This window comes from Rhinatrema bivittatum, chromosome 8 (assembly GCF_901001135.1).
Source record: "Rhinatrema bivittatum chromosome 8, aRhiBiv1.1, whole genome shotgun sequence".
Taxonomy (NCBI): Eukaryota; Metazoa; Chordata; class Amphibia; order Gymnophiona; family Rhinatrematidae; genus Rhinatrema; species Rhinatrema bivittatum.
This window is the reverse complement of record NC_042622.1, coordinates 107,268,855-107,290,809: the sequence shown is the minus strand read 5'-3', so window position 1 is coordinate 107,290,809 and position 21,955 is coordinate 107,268,855. Positions and strand designations below refer to the sequence as shown.

General features: G+C 48.6%; 1 protein-coding gene across 3 annotated transcripts in view; it reads left to right on the top strand.

Moving 5' to 3' along the window:
* The window catches only part of MVB12B (multivesicular body subunit 12B), a 340,289-nt gene that overhangs the window by 181,534 nt on the left and 136,800 nt on the right, over window positions 1-21,955 (top strand). For all 3 annotated transcript variants that reach the window (XM_029612225.1, XM_029612223.1, XM_029612222.1), the window contains exon 7: window positions 15,924-16,018. In XM_029612225.1, coding sequence (XP_029468085.1) covers window positions 15,924-16,018 — 95 coding nt within the window. The remainder of the gene's footprint in view (window positions 1-15,923; window positions 16,019-21,955) is intronic.

Genomic DNA, 21,955 nt, shown 5'->3' with positions numbered 1-21,955 from the left:
TCCTGAAAACCAAATGTATTTGGTGGCATTGTGGAATGGTTTCAAAAATGTTGGCATAGGGCTGTGATTCTGAACTCAGTGGACCTCACTCAGCTAGTCTGCTTTTCAGTCTATCCATCATGAATATGCATGAGATATATTTGCATATATTGGTTCTGAGAGCCAGGGTTATGAACATAAAACCAATCCATGAGTATTTATTATGCATAGCCTATAAACAAGGCTGGCTGTGTGTTCCTGAGAGGAACTGGTTTGGGAACCACAGACTTGGTGTTCCTTTTGGTCAGCTGTTGAAACTTGCTAGTCTGTTTCCTGCCTGAACTCTACCTCAACATGCTACTTTGAGTTTTATGAGATTCCTAAAAATGGCATACTGATCAGAGACTTGTAAAAACAAATGCAACTTTTTGCTGCATTTTGTGTTAGCATCCATAGGCAACACTGGGCAAGTTGCTGCGCCTTCTTATGGCTTACTATACCCAAATGAGTAAGAATAGCAATGCTCCCTCTCATTTGGAAGCTGTCCTGGGCGAGATGCCAGAAATAGGCTCTTAGGCAATAATACTGCATAGTTGGCTGCGTAGATCCTCTTGTATCAGGAGTGATAAATTGCAAAGCATGTTGAGTCCTGTTGGGGCAAAAGATGCTACAGAAATCCAGACCATCAGTAGTTTCAATTTTCATTTTCATATCTACTTACAAAAATCACTTTGATTACATATTCCTTTCATTGCAAAAGACCTAATTTTTCTGTTTTTAGGAACAGACATGCTTACATGGGTTTGCGCTGCTGGAGGAATGCAGGTTGCCAAGTTGGGTAGTTCTGCCTGGAAAGGATGCAGTAGATGCTTTATGGTCACTTCTAGAACAGTCACTCTTAATGCTTATGTGAAATTCTGTTTTTATTTTTATGTCCAGCTTAATTAGAACCAGAGCTAGAATCTGGTGCCATGACTACTTGGTTCCTCCCTCCCCTCTCCCCCCTTATTTTATATTCTTTTCTTGCCCTCAAGATACCTTGTCTGGTCAGCACCGTGACAATCATTAGCTGGGAGTCATGCCCCAGGGCTCCATCCAGAACCTGCTGCCATGAGTCATAAATCCTGGCCTTTAGGTGTTCCATGTTGCGATGACTGACTCCCTTCCCCTGGGGCTGTGTTACCTCTGCAGCATCCCCAGCCCCATCCAGCCTGGAGAGTGGAAAGATCTGTCTTTTGTCACTCTTTTTTAAATTTGTTTTTAAACTAAAATAGAAGGTAAAACCCTATAGGACATTCATGAAAAATTACTGAGACGTAGCAAAGCATTAAAATGCTGTAGTTTTGGCATCAGGAATCATAAACACCCGCCTGTGCAGCACATGATCTCGCAAAAAATCAATACAGGTTCAACCAGTTAAGTTAATAAGGTGCTAAATTAAACTGAAAACAGTCATGTTAAAATACAGACAGAAAAACTTGAATATGTGAAAAACAGATAAGGACTGGTGAGAATATACTGGAGAGCAATGAGCCATATTTCACTAAGGATATAAAAATATTGAATACAAGAGTCTGTTTCCTCACTAGAAGGAGCTTTTTCTTAACTTGACAAAGGCTGGATATAGAATTTTGTGCATTGCTGGAGAGGGGAATCATGACAATCTGACATGTAGAAAGGTCGGTTCTAATGACTGGTGGTGGTGATTTTAAGGTTCAGGAAAATTGTATTTACAGTGTCTTTATAAGAAACTGTATTTATGGTTGCTGGGACCCAAAACTAAGGACTAATACAGTCTGATGTGCTGGAAAATCTATTTAGTTGTCTATGTTTTGTGCACTGGGTTGATGTTAGTCTTTCACGGCCTCAGGATTGGGGAAGGATGATTCTTCATTTTACATTTTGAAGATGCCACTTCATCTCTTCCCTCTGTTCTCGCTAGAGAAATTCTAATGCTGATTGAGGATTCCCTTTGGCAGAGTGAAACATAAAGTTCAGAAGTGGCATTTCTATGATTTCCTAGATCGGTAGTGACTGTAAGTCGTTGCAACTCAAATGAATTGACTTGATTAGTTTAGCCCAGTTCCTAGTGTGATACTACTTGATTAGAGTTGCTACCTTAGTCATTGCCCCATGGTATCTATGAACTTGTAGTTTTTCTGGGAAAGGCAGTAACTACAAGTCCATATACACAAGGGCTCAAAAAGAGAACCGGGTCAGCCTGGCTCAGGTGGCAAATCTGTATGACTAAAACCAACCCAGCAGTTGGCGGTGATGACTAGCCTGGCTAGCATGCTGAGCAGAAGGACTGAGGCATGAGCATGGAAAATGAATTACTGATACACTCCCAAGTGTTGTGCTTTCAGGTTAAGGCACATAAGAGGCAGTGTAAAACTTTAAATGGTCATTGTTTATTCTAGGGACAGGACTGATCTAGAACAGTGATTCCCAGTCCTATCCAGTTGGATTTTCTGGATTGCTACAATGAATATGCATGAGAGAGATTTACATACCCAGGATCTCCATTGCATGATTTTGATGTTCAAGGTTGCTCGAGTGGAGGGAGCTAGTTATTTGATGAAACTGGTCACCAGTTATACTCCTCAGCGCAATTTATGCTTAATCTCTGGAGCATTGTTTTCAGGTTCCTTCTGTACGTGAAGCTCGCAAGGTGTCACACTGAAAAATACCATAGTTCCTGTACGTACCCGGATCAGTCCAGACAGTGGGTTGAGCCAGACTAAAACTTGCAGGATGCCCTATATCAGGACAGAGCCTATCCTCTCACCCTTCAGTATTCGTCTGTCTCCAGCAGGTGCAGCATCTCCCCTTCGGTTCTCTGCTGTAGGCTAGTCAGCTTCTTCTTTCTCTTTAGGCTCAAGCAAGTACTTCTTTTGGTTCTTGTTTAAAAAAAAAAAAAAAAAGGATCTCTGAAGGAAATTTCTGCCGCCTTTAGTGCTTTTCTGTTTTTTGTGTGGGAGACGTCCGTCTCCCAGCTCTTGCCCGGCTCAGGGGGGCTTGTCCCCTTTTGCAGGAGGGGGTTCCCTGCATTGTCCTGAGTCCGTGGACGCTTCCAGGTGTGGGGACCGACGCTCTCTGGGCCTCGTTCCCCCTCTGGCTGCCGAGAGGGTTTTGAACCCGCTGCTGCGCTCAGTAAAAAAAAAGGAGTTAAAAGGTGTTAAACTTTCAATAAGTTGCAGGTACTCACCTACCTCTAACTTATTTGCAGCAGTTGACCAGCTTTTTTATTTTTTTCTGGTCAGAGTAGGGCTAGAACCGGCAGTCAGAGAAGCAGAAGGCAGCAGGTTTCCCACCTGCTCTCTCCTGCTGGGCAGGCTGTCAATCAAGCTTTTTTTCAACTTTTTTTTCTTCAACCAAGTTTTAGCTATGTCCCAGCTGACAGCCTGTCTTTCTTGTGGGCTGTCCTCTTTCGCGTTTTTCGCGTCAGGGCCTCTGCACTGCTTGCCTGCTGGGTGGGGAAGGTCCCTCCTCGGCAGGACAAGCAAATTTAGCCCGGGCTCCACTCCTCCCGGCATGGCTAGGCCTTTCCCGGGTCGGCAGAGCCAGGGAACGGCCGCCATCTTGGATTTTTCATCGGGGCCGATTTCAGTGCTCCCTGGGGCTGGGGGGCCGGATTTTTTTTATTTAACCCCCGATTTGGCCCCTGTGGGTCCCCAGGAGGGGGTCCTGACCTTCCCTCGCCCCCCCCCCCTTCTCTCTCCCCCCCCTGCAAATCCAGGGTCCCTTTTTCCACGGATTTCGTCCTCCTCGTGCACAAATCTTATCTAGCTAGCCTGCATGAGCTGGATGAAAGCCCCCCCTTGCCCCCCCCCCCCCGCCAAAAATCCCTCGTTCAGAGCTGTTGACCACTGGACCGGCCGCGGAGCCTCAGGGACCGGTACGGGTGGTCCCGGGGGTGCCCCCCCGGTGTCTCCCGGGTCTTCGGACCCCGCTGCTTCCTCGGATTTGGCGGATGCCCCCCCCCCCCCTAGAGGGGGATGACCCCAGAGCCCTTCGTCTTTTTCGTAAGGAGGAGTTAGAGCCCCTCCTCCATTTTGTTTTGGAGGAGCTGGGTCTGGAAAGTCCCTCCGTGGATAATCTCATGGCCTCACTCCCTAAGGATATGAACCCGGTTTTGGGAGGGCTCCGGTCTCGGCCTTTCCCTTCCACCCCATGCTTAAGCTCCTTATCCTGCGGGAATGGGAGGCTCCTGAGGGTGCGCTCCGGGTGGGGCGTGCGATGGATAAGCTCTATCCCCTCCCAGAAGAGGGCTTGGAGCTGTTGCGATATCCATCGGTGGATTCTTATGTTTCTGCAGTGGCCAAGCACACCACGATTCCGGTGGAAGGTTCCACGGCCTTGAAGGATTCACAAGATCATAAGCTGGAGGCTCACCTGAAGCGCATCTTTGACGTCCTAGCCCTCAGGGTTCGGGCGTCTTGCTGTAGCAGTCTCATGATGCGGGCGGGCCTCCAGTGGGTCCAACAGTTACTCTGCGCCCGGGAGCTTCCGCCAGGTGAGGCAGAACAAGCCGAACGTCTGGAGGCGGTAATCGCTTATGTGTCAGACGCCCTCTACGATTTGGTCCGTGTGCAGGCGAAGGCGATGGTTTCGGCAGTGGCTGCCCGGAGGCTCCTTTGGCTATGCCACTGGTCGGCTGATCAGTCCTCGAAGACCCGGCTGGGCACGCTTCCCTTCAAAGGTAAGATGCTTTTTGGCGAGGACCACAAGCTTATGGACTCCTTGGCTGCCAACAAGGTTCATAAGCTTCCAGAGGACCGCCCTAAGTCTTTTTGGTCCTTCGCGGCCTCTCGTTTTCGCTTCAGGGGTCATTGTCGCTCCGCTTCTCGCGGGCGGGGCGGTGCTGCGAGGGGGTCTTCTCGTGCGCAGTCCTGGTCGCAGTCCTTTTGTGGCAGGCGGCCTTTTCGCGATGGCCAGCCCGTGCGTACCACCACTAAACCTGCCACACAATGAAGTTCAGCCGACCCATTCCTCGGTCCCTTACCTAGGCGGACGCCTCTCCCTGTTTTTCGAGGAATGGGTCAAAATCACGCCGGATCAATGGGTCCTCGACATTATCAGAGATGGGTACGCTTTCGACCTCGTCAGGGAACTTCCAGATCTCTTTCTGTTCTCCCCTTGCGGCCGGGCCAAGAGGGATGCGATGGTCCAGACTCTCTCCAAGCTTCTGGATCTGGGGGCGGTGGTCCCAGTCCCAAAAGGGGAAATTGGCGCCGGCCAGTATTCTATTTACTTCATCGTGCCAAAAAAGGCGGGTCCGTCCGCCCAATCCTGGACCTCAAGAGGGTCAGTCGGGCCCTCAAGATCCCCCACTTCCGCATGGAAACCCTATGGGCGGTCATTGCGGCGGTCCGTCCCGGAGAGTTCCTTGCTTCCCTTGATCTCGCAGAAGCATATTTTCATATTCCCATCCACCGTGACTACCAGAAGTATCTCCGATTCCACATTTTCAACCAGGACTTCCAGTTTCGAGCTCTCCCCTTCGGCTTCGCGACCGCTCCTCGCACCTTCACAAAGGTCATGGTAGTAGTGGCAGTGGCCTTGCGCCGGGAGGGGATTCTCGTCCATCCCTATCTGGACGATTGGCTCATCAGGGCAAAGTCGGAGACCTCTTGCCGGCGGGCGGTGGATCGCGTCTTAGAGCTCCTTGCCTCTCTCGGGTGGATAGTGAACTTTTCCAAGAGCAAGCTTCAGCCCTCCCAGGAGTTGGAATTTCTGGGAGCACACTTTGACACCCGAGTAGGCAAGGTATTCTTACCTCGGGCAAGAGCCCTCAAGCTGATCGATCAGGTCCAGAATCTGATTGCGCTATCTTCCCCGACAGCCTGGGATTATCTCCAAGTCCTGGGCTCCATGGCTTCTACCATCAACCTGGTCCCCTGGGCCTTTGCTCATATGCGTCCATTACAGAAAGTTTTGCTGTCTCGTTGGCAACCAGTGTCGGAGCAGTTCCACGTAGTCGATCTGTTCTTGGAGTCTACTACCGACGAATTACAGTGGTGGCTGTCTCTTCCTCATCTCCTGCAAGGGATGCCTCTTCAAGCTCCACAGTGGACGATAGTAACCACGGACGCCAGCCTGTTGGGCTGGGGTGCGGTCTGCCTTTCTCAGTCCACCCAGGGGACATGGTCCCAGACTCAGTCGCGCTGGCACATCAATCAACTGGAAACTTTGGCGGTCCGCCTGGCCCTTCAGGAGTTCCTTCCCCTGATCTGCGGCAAGGTGGTACGAGTCCTGTCCGACAACTCCACCACAGTCGCCTACATCAATCGCCAAGGGGGCACTCGCAGTCCCCTGGTAGCCTTAGAAGCCAGTCGTCTCCTCGCTTGGGCGGAGCATCACCTACAGTGCCTTGCGGCTTCTCACATCGCCAGAAAAAACAATGTTCAAGCCGACTTCCTCAGCCAACAGTCGCTCGATCTGGGAGAGTGGGAGCTCTCGGACGCGGCCATGGCTCTGATAGTGGACAGGTGGGGTCCTCCTCACCTCGACCTCATGGCAACTCTGCGCAATGCCAAAGCCAATCGGCTCTTCAGCCACTGGAGGGAGCACGGCGCAGAGGGCGTGGATGCTCTGGCTCTATCTTGGCCAGCGGACGTCCTTCTGTACGTGTTTCCCCCGTGGCCACTGGTGGGGAAAGTTCTCCGGAGAAACGAGCTCCACCGGGGACCGGTGATTCTCGTCGCTCCCGAGTGGCCGCGAAGGCCGTGGTTCGCGGATCTCATCAATCTAGCGGTGGACAGGCCCCTGCGCCTCGGTCATCTCCCTCATCTCCTCCGGCAGGGGCCTGTATTTTTCGACCAGGCCGATCGCTTCTGTCTTGCGGCCTGGCTTTTGAACGGCGTCGCCTGAGGCGCAAAGGTTATAGGGAGGAGGTCATCTCCATCCTGCTGCGAGCCCGGAAGCAGTCGACTTCTCTGGCCTATGTGCGCATCTGGAAAGTTTTTGAGTCCGCGTGTACGGAGGCAGGTGTCCCTGCGCGCTCCGCCTCAATTCCTTTGATTCTTTCTTTTCTTCAGAAGGGTCTCTCTAAGGGCCTTTCCTTCAGTTCTCTACGTGTTCAAGTCTCGGCGCTCGGCTCTCTCCTGGGTCGGGTAGACAGTCATGCCTTAGCAGCTCACCCTGACGTGATTCGTTTCCTGAGGGGTGTTATACACCTCCGCCCCCCTCTCGGGCCACGTGTCCGTCGTGGAGTCTCAACCTGGTCCTTCGTGCTCTCTGTGCGGCTCCCTTCGAGCCTCTTCGCCACGCTACGCTCAAGGATCTTACTCTAAAGACTGTCTTTCTGGTCTCTATTTCCTCTGCTCGCCGTATTTCCGAGCTTCAGGCGCTGTCCTGTCGGGAGCCCTTTTTGCGTTTCTCCGATTCCGGGGTTTCTCTCAGGACGGTTCCTTCCTTCTTGCCTACGGTTGTCTCCGCTTTTCATGTCAACCAGTCGGTCGAACTCCCAGCGTTCTCTCTGGAGGAGATTGCGGGTACGGCGGGTGGCGACCTTCGGCTAGATGTGAAACGAGTCTTGCTTCGCTATCTCCAGGTCACCAATGACTTCCGGGTATCGGACTATCTCTTTGTCCTTCGGAGTGGTCCCAACCACGGTAAGCAGGCTTCTAAGACCACGATTGCGCGGAGGTTGAAGGAAGCCATTTCCTCGGCATATCTTTGTCAAGGTCGTCCGCTTCCTGAGGGTCTGAAGGCCCATTCTCTGCGTACTCAGGCTACTTCGTGGGCGGAGAGTCAATCTGTCTCCCCGCAGGAGATTTGCAGGGCCGCCACTTGGACGTCTCTGCACACTTTTGCTCGGCACTACCGTCTGGATGTACACGCTCCGGTGTTCGGTTCCTTTGGGCGGCAAGTGCTTCGAGCGGGACTGTCTCGGTCCCACCCAGTTTAGGGAAGCTTTGGTACATCCCACTGTCTGGACTGATCCGGGTACGTACAGGAAAGGAAAATTAGTTCTTACCTGTTAATTTTCATTCCTGTAGTACCACGGATCAGTCCAGACGCCCTTCCCTGTCTGTCTTCTGTCCTCTCGAAGCTTGTTTTCTTGCAGGTCTGCAGATTTTCATATTTTCCTTGGTGCAAGATTACTGAGCATTTACACCGGAAGCCTTGGTGGTTATTTTATACCAAGTTTATGCAAGAGCGTATAGGTATACCATGCTTCTACATTAATCTATGGTTGCTCCGTTGAGCTTTTTGGTTACTTGCTTGATCCTATTCTTGGGTTTATTGTTTTATGCTTTGACATACGTTATACTGAAGTGTGAGAGGATAGGCTCTGTCATGATATAGGGCATCCTGCAAGTTTTAGTCTGTCTCCACCTGCTGGAAAGGAGGCTCAACCCACTGTCTGGACTGATCCGTGGTACTACAGGAATGAAAATTAACAGGTAAGAACTCATTTTCCTTTTGTTTTTTTTTTCAGTAGTTGGCCCAGATATTTAGAATACTGCACCATTGGGTATTAGGCTGGAGTCTAATTATCTGGTGTTCTGCAAGAAGGTGAAGAATTGGTTACTGCCATAAAAAATTAGTGAGCCTGTTTCATTTATGAGACTAGTGTTTGGGATTGGTCGTGGGCTGTTTTCAGACATTTTGGGGTTTTAATTCTATTTAATTTAATTATTTAGTATTGTGCACTGTCAGGTCTAGTTTTGGAGTGTGCAGTATATACATATTAAGGATAATCTTTGAGTAGCAGAAGTCATATCATTGCTATATTACTCTCTCACATACTAAGTTCCATGAAAGTTAGTGGATGATTATTTCATGGCGTAGCAATTTGAATTCCTTCAGATTGCAATCCTGGCAAGCTGCCGCTCTCCTGCCATCCTGCAAGGCTGTCATTTTCTGTAGTTCTCCCCTGGGTGCTGCCACCTCATTTTTTGCTGAAGTACTTTTGCAATGAGGAGGTTTTTTTGCAGTACTGAATTTCAGTGAATGGAAAGATTGCAACACCCAAGAGATCTGAGCAGCCGGAGAGACATATTTAAGAATAACATTAATAAACAAACAGAGCTCTGCATATGGCATGCAATCAAGTTAAGGGATTCACACTTCACTCGAAAGACCAGAAATTGTCTACAGTGAGTTCCAAATTGCATTTCGGTTATTGTGCATGTGCAGCTTACGGCCATAGGTGTTTAGTGATGATGGGAGGCAGTGCAATGCTGTGGCTAGAGCACTAAACTAAACAGGCCCATGAAGCCTAAAAACCATATCCACATGAGTATCATCAAGCAAGTTGCATCACCTATTTGCGCTCATACAACAAAGCTTGTAGCTTATCTTGTAGAGCTATGATGTAAATAGACAGCATTAGAAATCTCTGATTTTTTTAAATGGCCATTCTTTTTAAAAGAGTGTGTGTGGGGTCAGGATAACCAGAGGACTGGCAAAAGGATTGGCAAAAGGCCTCACAGGCTCATGTCGTCCACCTCCCCCTATTTCTAGGCAGAATCCCCAGTCTTCCAAATTGTAACTTTTCCTATCATGTAGCAGATGGACTCAAAATAAGTGGGTATAGTGTGCTCGTGCTAGCAGTTGGAGACGGATCTGACGTCAGCACGGGTACATATACCCCCGCAGGAAGTGCAGCAATTCAGTAATTTCCGTCTCCAAAGCAGTTTGGAGCTAACTTACACTCGCTGAGCGTTTTTCCAAATTATAACGACTAAATTCTTAGAAGAAATCCTACCTGAAGACGGGCCCCGCACTCCTGCGGTGATACCCTCGGGTCCCTCCCCCAGTTGAGTTTCCCGAGGTGATTTCCGTGGTCCCTCGGAGGTGAGTGCCTTGGTCCGGTGGCCAGATCGCGACAGGGACCTAGCCCCCGAGTGAGAAGGGCTCGGGCGCGGCTTAGAGGCAGCCTCGGTCCCGGTGAGGACTTGGCCCCCGAGCGAGACGACGTTCGGGCGCGGCTTAGAGGCAGCGGGTGCACTTCCTCGAGCGCGGCGGTGACGGTACTCACCTTCTCCCCCCGCAGCCGGAGACCGCCCGGGTCGCAGCCGGGAAGCGCCGAAGACAAGGTAAGGCGTACATCTTTACTTACTGGTTTCCGAAGAGCGAGGATTAGCAGGGTTTGCCTACGTGGCAGCCCGCCACGGAGGTCGCCATTTTGCCTGCTCGCCATCCCTGGTTCGCCACCTTGATCTAAGCGGGACGATGGGCGCGTATAAGCACCCGAAACTATTTGGGCGCCCATTACTGGTGATATGCGCACGCTGATAGGCGCACGTTGATAGCATAGGCGCACGCGGATACGCGCACGTTGATACGCGCACGTTGATACGCGCACGTTGATAGGCGCACGTTGATAGGCGCACGTCCATACGCGCACATGGTTACGCGCACACTGATAGTGCACGTCCATAGGCGCACGCTCATAGGCGCACGTTCATAGGATAAGCGCACACTTATAGGCGCTCATTGATAGGAGCTCAGACGCGATGGAGCGTAAGAGAGCCCATGCGGCCGCAGAGCCGGCACCTCAAGACTCAGGCATAAGAGCTCTAGGCCTCTGCTCAGCATGCCACCTCAGAGCCACACAGAGCGAGGAAACAGACTCTCTATGTGCCCAATGTGAAGAGGCCCTGGGAGTTCCAGGCCAGGGCCGGTCTCAGCCCAGTTTGACTGCCAGTTCCTCAGGGAAAACCCCGAACCTAGCAGGCCGCGGTGAGCAGCCAGGGAACCCTACAGACCTGGTGCCCCTACGGCTAGAACCTGCTTCCCTCTCCTGGGTGGAATTATTCAAGGGGATTCATGCCTTCGTCAAGATGCAGTCTGATCCCCGACCGGGCCCATACATACCGGATGACCCTGCCCCGGGACGCTCAAGGCCTACGCATGGCCAACCGCCACCCGGAAGCCCCACTTATGGGGACTCGGATTATTCTGAGGAAGATGGCGAGCCCCCCGAGGAGGGAGAACTCCCCTCTGGGATAGAACCATATCGAACCATGAGACACTTCTTTCCTAAGGAGGATCTTCCAGACCTGGTCTCTCAATGCCTGTCGGAGCTGGCTATACCAGTCCAGGGCACCCCAGGGGAACCCAGAATGAACCCCCTGCTAGAGGGCCTGCGTCCAACGGCCCACCATTTTCCCCTCCTACAAGCAGCACAGCAGTTAATCGATCTGGAGTGGAATGCGCCAGACGCTTCCTTCAAAGGGGGTCGGGCTTTGTCTAGCATGTACCCCCTAGACCCGGCAACCAAGGAGCTGCTGGCATGCCCGATGGTAGACGCCATAGTTAGCGCAATTTTGAAGCGCACCACCATTCCGGTGGAGGAAGGGGCGGCCCTCAAGGATGCACATGACCGGCGCATGGACGCCATTCTGAAACAAGCCTTTGAGGTGGCAGCTATTTCCCTACGAATTGCGACCTGCTGCACCGTGGTGACGCGCTCCTGCTTATCACAAGCCAGGAACAGCACCCCAGGAGAAGAAATGGAATCAGCCCTCTCGTTCCTCACTGACGCTGCCTCCGACCTAGTTCGTACAGCAGCCAAAGGAGTATCATCCTCAGTGGCAGCCAGAAGACACCTCTGGCTACGTAATTGGTCGGCCAACTCCTCCTCCAAGACTCGCCTCACGAGAATGCCCTTTAAGGGATCCCTCTTGTTCGGCAGCGACCTCGAGAAATTGACTAATACATGGGGCGCCTCTCCATTACCCCGTCTACCAGAAGACAGGTCCAGGAGGGCCCAGCGCCCTTTTCTTAGGCCATCCAGAGGTAGAAACTCTCAGCGCTTCAACCCTTACAGGGCTCGCTACCAAGCACCTCGTTCTCAGGCCAGGAACCAGTCCTTTCGGACTAAGTACAACAAGAGGAGAACCGGCTCGGGCTCTGGTCCCGGCTGCACCCCACAATGACAATCAGCCGACCCATCCGGGGGTAGCAGCCATAGGGGGCAGGCTAACCCTCTTCTACCGCAGGTGGGTCGAGATTACCTCGGACCAGTGGGTCCTCGCCATCATCCAAGAAGGGTATTACCTGGACTTTCTTCAGCTCCCGCCGGACAAGTTTGTGGAATCTTCTTGTTCAGCCCTCAAGAGGGGGCGGCACTAGAAGTTACCTTGCGGAGGCTCCTATCCCTAAAAGCCATCATTCCAGTGTCTGCATGGGAGGAACATTCTGGGCATTATTCCATTTATTTAATAGTACCCAAGAAGGAGGGCACTTTCAGGCCCGTCCTGGACCTCAAGTCAGTCAACCGGCACCTACGGGTCCCCAGCTTTCGCATGGAAACCCTGCGGTCTGTCAAGAATGCAGTACAGCCAGGGAAGTTTCTCACATCCCTAGATCTGCCGGAAGCCTACTTGCATATCCCAATCCATCGGGATCACCAGCGCTATTTACGCTTCAAAGTCCTGAATCAACACTTCCAGTTCCGAGCTTTACCCTTCGAGTTAGCCTTTACCAAGGTCATAGTAGTAGTGGCGGCGTCACTCAGGAAGGAAGAGATCCTCGTCCATCCCTACCTGGACGATTGGCTGATCAGGGCAAAGTCCCCGGAGGAGAGCCACCATGCAACCAACAGAGTTATATCTCTTCTGGAAAGCCTAGGATGGGTAGTAAACTTGAACAAGAGTTCCCTACAGCGTTCTCAGTCGCTGGAATACCTAGGAGTCCGATTCGACACCCTGGAAGACAAGGTCAGTCTGACTGCCAAGAGGAGAGCAAAGCTCCGGAATCGTCTGCAGGCCCTGCTGAGCGCCACCCGGCCCACAGCTTGGGATTACCTACAGGTCCTCGGCCTTATGGCATCCACGCTGGAGGTGATACCATGCTTTTGGGCTCATATGAGACCATTACAACGTGCCCTCCTTTCTCGGTGGAGCCCACGATCACAGAACTACACATACACCTACCTCTACCAGCCAGAGTGCGGATTCAGATGCGGTGGTGGCTGCAGCCTGGCCACTTGAGCCGGGGGTCAAGAATGTCCTCCCCAACCTGGACCCTGCTCACTACAGATGCCAGCCTGAACGGATGGGGAGCACACTGCGAATAACTCACTGCCCAAGGGCGGTGGAACAGAGAAGAGTTGGGGTGGAACATCAACCGACTAGAGGCACGGGCAGTCAGGCTAGCGTGCCTGTGATTTGCACACAGACTTCGAAACAGAGCGGTCAGAGTGATGTCGGACAACGCCACTACGGTGGCATACATCAACCGACAGGGCGGAACCAGAAGCCAACAGGTATCCCTAGAAAATAGCCCCCCTGATGACTTGGGCGGAAGCAAATCTCCAGGACATCTCCGCCGTCCACATCGCCGGGAAGGACAACACCACAGCAGACTTCCTCAGCAGAGAAAGCCTAAATCCAGGGGAATGGCAGCTGTCGCCCACAGCTTTCCAGATGATTGTGGATCAGTGGGGGACGCCGGGCATGGACCTACTAGCAGACAGGTCCAACGCTCAAGTACCCAGATATTTCAGCCGCTGGTGGGATCCGCTATCCCAGGGGATCGACGCCCTGGTACAGCCATGGCCTCAGGGGATCCGGCTATATGCCTTTCCTCCATGGCCCCTGCTGGGCGCCATTATACACTAGATTCAGCGGCACAGAGGCCTAGTTCTTCTAGTGGCCCCGGACTGGCCAAGAAGACCCTGGTACGCAGACATGAGAAGACTACTGGCAGGGACTCCATTTCCCCTGCCTCCACACAGGGACCTGCTGCGGCAAGGTCCCATCCTCCACGAGGATCCAGCTCAATTCTCTCTTATGGTCTGGCCATTGAGAGGGTTAGACTGAAGAAAAGAGGATACTCGGGGCCGGTAATAGATACACTCCGACGAGCACGCAAGTTCTCCACATCACTAACATATATAAGGATCTGGAGAGTATTTGAAGCCTGGTGCGAAACTCACAGCACCAATCCACATGCCGCTAAAATCCCTATCATTTTGGATTTCCTGCAAGATGGCCTTCAGAAGGGTCTGTCCCTCAATTCCATCAAGGTTCAAGTGGCAGCGCTATCCTGCTACGGTCCCCGGAGTGACGGCAACAGTATCGCCACACACCCAGACGTTTCACGTTTCCTGAAAGGAGTCAAACACATTCGCCCGCCACTGAAGTGGCCAGTACCCCTGTGGAACCTCAACCTGGTTTTGGAATTTCTAGCGGGACACGCCTTCAGACCACTTCGAGGCCTGTCCCTCCGTTTGTTAACCTTGAAGATGGTGTTCCTGCTGGCTGTATGCTCAGCACGCCTCATCTCAGAGCTACAAGCACTGTCCTGCCGTGATCCGTTTCTCAGAATCACTCCAGAGGCTATCCATCTTCGCACCGCTCCTTCCTTCTTACCCAAAGTAGTCTCACACTTCCACCTCAACCAAACCATATCCTTGCCTACCACGGAAGGTTTGAAGAAGTCGGAAGAAGGTCGAATACTACGCCATCTCGACATCGGTAGGCTGCTGTCCATATACCTGGAAATGTCAGAAGCAGTACAAAAGACGGACCACCTGTTCGTCCTTCACAGCGGGAAGAAGCAAGGGGAAGTGGCCTCACGGGCAACCATCGCCCGCTGGATCAAAGAAGTTATCAAGGCAGCCTACGTAGAAGCGGGAAAACCACCGCCTCTACGGGTCAAGGCTCACTCTACCAGAGCGCAAGCGGCCTCTTGGGCAGAAACTAGGATGCTGTCGCCTGCAGAAATATTTAGAGCAATGACGTGGTCCTCCCTCCATACCTTCTCCAGATTCTATCGTCTGGACGTCCAGGCCAGGGAGGACACAGCATTTGCGAGGGCAATCCTGAACGGACCTCGGGCAGCCTCCTGCCCAGTCCGGGAGTAGCTTTTGTACATTCCACTTGTTTTGAGTCCATCTGCTACACGCTAGGAAATGTAGAGATTACTTACCTGATAATCTCGTTTTCCTTAGTGTATGCAGATGGACTCAGCATCCCGCCCGGCTGCCGGCATACATGGGGATTCACTGACTCACGATAAGCCATGTTTTTCTTATAATAGGCCATCCACCCTGTCGGGTGTCGACGCCTTCCGGTTGAGAACACTGGCGGTCTCCAGCTACTGTCAATCGGTCAGGGTAATCCTGTTCATTTAATCGATCGGTCAGCTACAGCTTTTGCAAGGAAGATTACTGATTTGCGGCACTTCCTGTGGGGGTATATGGACCCGTGCTGACGTCAGATCTGTCTCCAACTGCTAGCACGAGCACACTATACCCACTTGTTTTGAGTCCATCTGCATACACTAAGGAAAACGAGATTATCAGGTAAGTAATCTCTACATTTACTACAGACTCTGACTGTCCCCCCTCTTGAGCAAGTCATAGCCAGTTGTCATAGGCAATACTGTTAGTTCAGTCTTTGTGCCTGAAGAGTGCTCTGAGGTTTCACTTTCATGTAAAGCACCACATAAATTGCACATTATAGATGAGATGTTTGAATGCTTATTCTAGTACAGTATTTCTTCATGACAAAATGTGACATTGCTGGGACCGAGCAAATGGACGAGACTTTACTGCAATATACCTTGCAGCATCCATCTGCTCTGAAGTACCCACCCGCTCTCCTCCTTGTGCTTCCTTCAAGTGCTGCTTTTTGCAATGAAGAGATTTTAATGCAATTGAGCAAAAATGATGGAGTCCAGGACGACCCACAGTAGCATTAATAGTTTTAACCTTAGCTTGCAGTTCCTTCCAGCAGATGTTTTTGTGAAAACACTGGTTATTAGCTTTAGGGAACAGCTCTCCAATATGGATTCATTTAGCATGACTGTGGGCAAACTCATCACCACCTCGAATCAATTGTTAATTATTGATTTATTTGTTTTTTTTTACTTGAGGGAATAGTTTAGAGAAGCCCTTTCATATTAGTTCACAATAGTATTTCTCAGTTTCTTTTTAATTTATTTATTAAATGTATTTTCTATTTTATTTTTTCACCTAGGCATATATCTCTAACCCTCCCTGCCAGCTTTCGAGGCAGAAATAATACCCGACCTGACTTTGAACACCAGCACTCAAATTTGTACACCATATCAGGTAAGTTGCAGGATCTTCCCACATTGTCTATTTTAAAGGAAAGTTCCAGCGAATTCTAATGCATCATTTTATGTTAAAAACACAAAAAAACCACAGCAGATCAGAAGGTCAGAAAAGTTCAAGGATGAACAGAATTTAATAAGGTAGGTTGACCTTTTTTTTTAATTGTAAAAATGGAAAACTATTTTCAAGACTTCTTTCTGCTCTCTCTCTCTCAGCTGCTTTTGCCACCATTCTAGTAAGGCAGAAATGCACAAATATAATGGTCAGCTCTCTTTTTGAAACCAAGAGGAAAGTTTGGGTGCATTTTAAAATACTTGTCAGCAAGGCACACGCAGAAGGGAGACAAAATAATTAAAAGAATCTAGCATTCGCTAAGCTTCCCCACGTGTAGTGAGAAACATTGTTGTGGGGTAGGAAAAGTAATTCCATGTTGCTGTAGTTAGCAGGCAGTATTCCCCTTCAGACAGGCCCAGATTTAGGAATAGACAATTGCCTAGCATGCCACATTTTGAAGACACCAAATACCCAGGCAAAAGAGGCATGCAACTGTGCCAAGGAGGAGCCTGCTCCTGCCGTCCACTTCAAAGAAGCCCTGCTGTGGCACTTGGACTCTGGAGGGGAGTTGGGGGCGGGTAGAGGGGCCTCATACTCTCCTACAGTCCTGCTTATGGGCGCCCATATCAGAAATCCAGCCCTACCTTCAGAAGATAATTATTACGCTCCAGCAGGACACCCACATATGCTTGGTTTATTTTCTATTTTTTTTTTTGCAAGTTTCTCAGTTGATATTTTCTTATGTGTCTTTAGGTTGATATAAAGATCAACAAATTTTTTAAATTATCTAAGTGGACTGAAATAACTGTTTCTCTGAAAGCAGCATGATGGCAAAATCAAATTAATTCTAGTGTGTGGTAGCTGTCAACTATATTGTACTTAGTGTTCAGCCCGGGGGCTACTTTTTGGTGGTTAAGATTGCCAGAGTGAGGATTTGGCAACACCATTTTGTAAGAGAGGGGAATCGGAGGGAAGGAGGATCTTTTTTTAGTTCTCCAGCTAAGTTTAGGCCTGCTATTTTTCTGACCTTATTTACAGGCCCATTCAGTAAAGTCTGCGGGAGAGCCGGTGCTCCGAGGCGAGCGCCCACTCTCCCGACGTGCGCCCAGGCACCTGTCCTGGGCGCGTAATTCTGTATTTAAATTAGGGCCCGCGCTAATAAGGAGGCGCTAGGGACACTAGCTAGTCCCTAGTGCCTCCTTATTGGCGGAAGCGGCAGCTGTCAGCAGGTCTGACAGCCAAACACTTAATTTTACCGGCGTGGGTTGTCAAACCCGCTGACAGCTACTGACTCGGAAAACGGATGCCAGTAAAGTTGAGCGTCTGTTTTCCAACCTGCGGGCAGATTTTTTTTTTTTTTTATTTTTATTTTTGGGGCCTCCGACTTAATATCACTATGATATTAAGTTGAAGGGTGTACAGAAAAGCAGTTTTTTCTGCTTTTCTGTACACTTGCCCGCTGCCGTCTGAAATTAACTCCTGCCTTTTGGCAGAATTTAATTTATGAGAGTAAAATGTGCGGCTTGGCTGCACATTTTACTTTCTGTATTGCGGGTACTAACTAATAGGCTCATCAACATGCATTTGCATGTGATGAGCGCTTTTAGTTTCGGGGAGGGGGGTTGGCAGCGTGTTTTCCACGCGCTATTACCCCTTACAGTATAAGAGGTAATAATAGCGCGTCAAAAACGCACGGCCAAACGGGGGGGCTAAACGGTGCGCTCAGCTGAGCAAACCGTTTTGTATCGGCCTTTTAGTTGGCTACCTTTACCTGGTGAGTGCTGAATAACAGTGCTAGCCAGTTAAATTTAAGCCAAACCCCTGGAGTGCTCCTTCCCTGCTTTTTTTAGCCTCCTGAGGTTTACCTGGTTAAAACTTAGTCGTTCAGCAGGGCGGAATATTTAAAACTCAAGGATTGCCTCACTAACTGGGTCATTCATTAAAAAATGATGAGGTGTTATCGCACGCGATAATGACAGCATCGCTACGTTAAGATTTAAATGAGGGAAAGGGGAGGGATTAGGGCAAGGTTAATAAAATTTTGATGCCGGTACCACCGTGGGCGATAATGTTTTACCCATTATCACTGATGGTAGCACCGGAAATAACACCTTTTGCTGTGGCGCTATGGGGGCGATAGTGGGCAGTGCACTGCAACCATGGCGGGTGAAAACACACTGCCACGATGCGGCCACCGGCTCAATATCACCCTCACCCCTTTTTTTTTTCATGACTCATCATTCCGCTATAATTCCTGAACTTAGCCAGACAAATCCTTTTGGCAATAACAACCTAATTGTGTATTGTACAGGATTAAGAAGCATCTCATCTGCCTTAAATTCAGTCAGTATTTTGCATCTAGTGCTGATCAAACTAAATCCTGTTTGTTTTTCTGGTTTCCAGTGATACAGTTAAACCCATCTCTGTCAGGCGTGATAAAGAACTTTGCTTTACATTTTTGGGCTGTAATAAATTTCTGAGTTTAGATGATCTTGACAGGTGTTTTGTCTGACTTGAAGATGATCTGATATAGGGACAACTAAATATAATTATCCAAGGCTGCTCAGACATACTCTGTGTTCAGCTCTGTCTTCAGTAAAAAAGTCTGTCTCACCAGAAAAAAAAAATGTTCAAAGGCCCCAGTCTTTAAAATTAATTTAGAGACCACCTTTCCTTATCTCTGAGGATGAGGACAGAATTGTTTACTAGGACCACAATTCACTTTAATTTGTATCTCCTGTTCATTTCTGTAAAAATCAGAAATTAAATGACTATTGAAAATGGAAATGTAAAAAGAAAAGTAGTAATGCACACAATTCTAAACCTTTTATGATGTTTTTAAAAGCTGCTTCTGCTGGGAGACTCTGTCATCAGAGGAACCAATTTGGGGACACAATGATTAAATGCACTCCAGGATCCTCAACTACTGGAATGCCATCCAGGTGGTCAATGCAATTTTAGAAGAAAGTAAGAACTCTGATATCAATGTTATCATCCATCTGGTTACCAATGACCTTGCTAGAAACTGTGTCCCCAAAGTACAGGAAGATTTCCAAAATCTAGGGGTGAAGATTAGACACTTGTCAAAGACTATTGCCTTTTCAGAATACTACCTGTTCATGGAAAGGGAAGTGAAAGGTTATGCCATATAGATAATTTTGATGTCTGGCTCAAAACCTGGTATATGGAAAATGGTTTTGGATACATTGAAGGCTGTGGCATTGTGTGGAGCAATAAAAGATTATATGGTAAGGATGGCCTACATTTGTCTGTGGCAGGAAAGAGGATACTAATTGAAAAATTCAGATCATACATTATTGGGCATTTAAAACTAGGGAGCAGGGGTGGCAAGAAGTGGTCTTTGAATTTGGTATGTCACCCCCAAACAAAACAGGAAGAGGAAAGGGAAAGTAACAAAATCAATCAGTTCAATAAAGCATAAAAGTTGAATACAGAGAGCAGCTGAAAAGTTATGACTACAAATGCTCATAGTCTGGATAACAAAATTCTAGACCACAGGCCCTAATGGTGGAGGCGGACTTGGACATTGTTGCCGTTACGGAAACCTGGTTCACTGATTCCCACAATTGGGATACAGCCATCCTGGGCTATATCTTGATAAGAAAGGACAGAAAAGGGGGAGGAATAACTCTTTATGTCAAAAACAATATCCATCAACTGAATTACAAGGAACGTGGGTTAGAGAAGAAGCATTGTGGACCTTCCTTAAAAAAAAAAAATAAAATAAGATGGTGCTTCCATTTTTTCTGGTGTGATCTATAGGCCACTGACTCAAAAGGAAGAACTGGACAGAGAGCTCATTGACGACATCCAAAAGATGGGAAAGAAAGGCAGAGTGAGGCTTGTTGGAGATTTTAATCTGCCAGATGAGGATTAGAGTATCCCTTCTGTGGAATCTATGAGAAGTAGAGAGATAGTGGATGCTCTTCAAGGGGCTCTGCTCAAACAAATGGTAATGGAACCCACAAGGGAGGGTGTGATACTCGATCTGGTGCTCACTAATGGTGATAATGTCTCTAATGTTCTGGTAGGGGCTCACCTGAGCACCAGTGATCATCAGATGATGTAGCTCAATTTTGTGACTAGGATACAGAGAAGTTACATGAAGTCCCAAGTTACGAATTTCAAAAATATGGACTTTGTGGAAATGGGGATTTACCTGGAGCAAGAACTGGAAGACTGAGAGAAAATAGGTGAGGTGGAACAACAGTGGGCCAAGTTAAAAGGAACTATTACTAAGGCAAAAAATCTATATGTTAGAAAAGTAAACGAGTAAGAGGAAAAAGAAACCTATCTGGTTCTCTAAGGAGGTGGCTGAAAAAATAAAGGCAAAAAGCAACCATTCAAGAAGTATAAAGGAACACAGGGAAGAATATCTGTTAAAACTGAGGGAGATGAAGAAAGAAATAAGGTAGGCAAATTCAGGCGGAAGAAAGGATGGTCAAAAAGGTAAAGTGAGGAGACAAAACATTTTTCAGCTATATCAGTGAAAGAAGGGAGGTCAGAAGTGGTTAGTGAAACTGAAAGGTGAGAAGCAGCAATGTGTAGAGAGTAACAAAGAAATGGCAGAATTTATTAAACAAATACTTTTGTTCAGTATTCACTAAAGAAGACCCTGGCGAAGGACCATTGCTGGTTAAGAAGAACATAGATGGGGATGAAGTAGATGAAACTCCATTTACAGAAGATAATGTATGGGAGGAGCTAGGCAAACTGAAAACTGTAAAGCCATGGGACCAGATGAGATACTGAAAGAGCTCAGATGTTCTGGCAGGTCCGCTGAAGGACCTGCTCAATAGATCCCTGGAAACGGGAGTGGTGCTGCAGGATTGGAGAAGAGCGGTTGTGGTCCTGCTTCACAAGAATGGTAGCAGAGAGAAGCCCAGAAACTACAGGCCAGTTAGCCTCACCTTGGTGGTTGGAAAATTAATGGAGACTCTGTTGAAGGAAATAATAGTGAACTATCTACAATCCAGTGGGTTGCTAATCACAATGTAGCATGGATTCACCAGGGTAAGGTCCTGTCAGACAAATCTGATTGATTTTTTTGATTGGTGACTAGAGAATTAGATCAAGGAAGAGTTGTCGATGTGATCTACTTGGATTTCAGCAAACCTTTTGATACTGTCCCACATAGGAGGCTTGTGAATAAAATGAGAAGCTTGGGAGTGAGGGCCAAGGTGATGGCGTGAATTACAAACTGTTGACTGAAAGGAGATGGCATGTATTGATAAATGGAATATACTCTGAAGAGAAAACCATGTTAAGTGGAGTGCCACAGGGTCCAGTATTGGGACTAATTCTGTTCAATATCTCTGTGAGCAACATTGCAGAAGGGATAGAAGGTAAAATTTATCTATTTGCAGATGATACTAAGATCTGCAATAGAGAGGAAGCACCTGAGGGAGTAGAGAGAATTAAAAATGATTTAAGAAAACTTGAACAGTGGTTGAAGACTTGGCAGCTGGGATACTTTTGAAGACTTTACAACACATATTGTTCTTTGTGTTTCAATCTGCATCCAACCCTTGGCTGCATTTGTCCAATGAAAAACCAGAGGTGTTTTCAAAAATCTCTGCCCTCTGTGATATAAGCTATTTTTGTTTCACTGTGTTGCTTAGTATGATTTTGATGTCACAGGCACTACCTTGATGGTGGTATTGGAACCCTTTGCATGTTCTGAAGAAATGCAAGGGAGAGTAGGGATTTTAAAACATGGCTTTTCCTTTAAAAAATCATAGTATCATGTGCAGCTAAAGAATTGAATAACTAGTACTGTAAATTGGCAAGTTCTCTAAATATCACAACAAAAATATTGAAGCAAGGTTGGATAGGATGTTTATAAAAATGACTTACAAA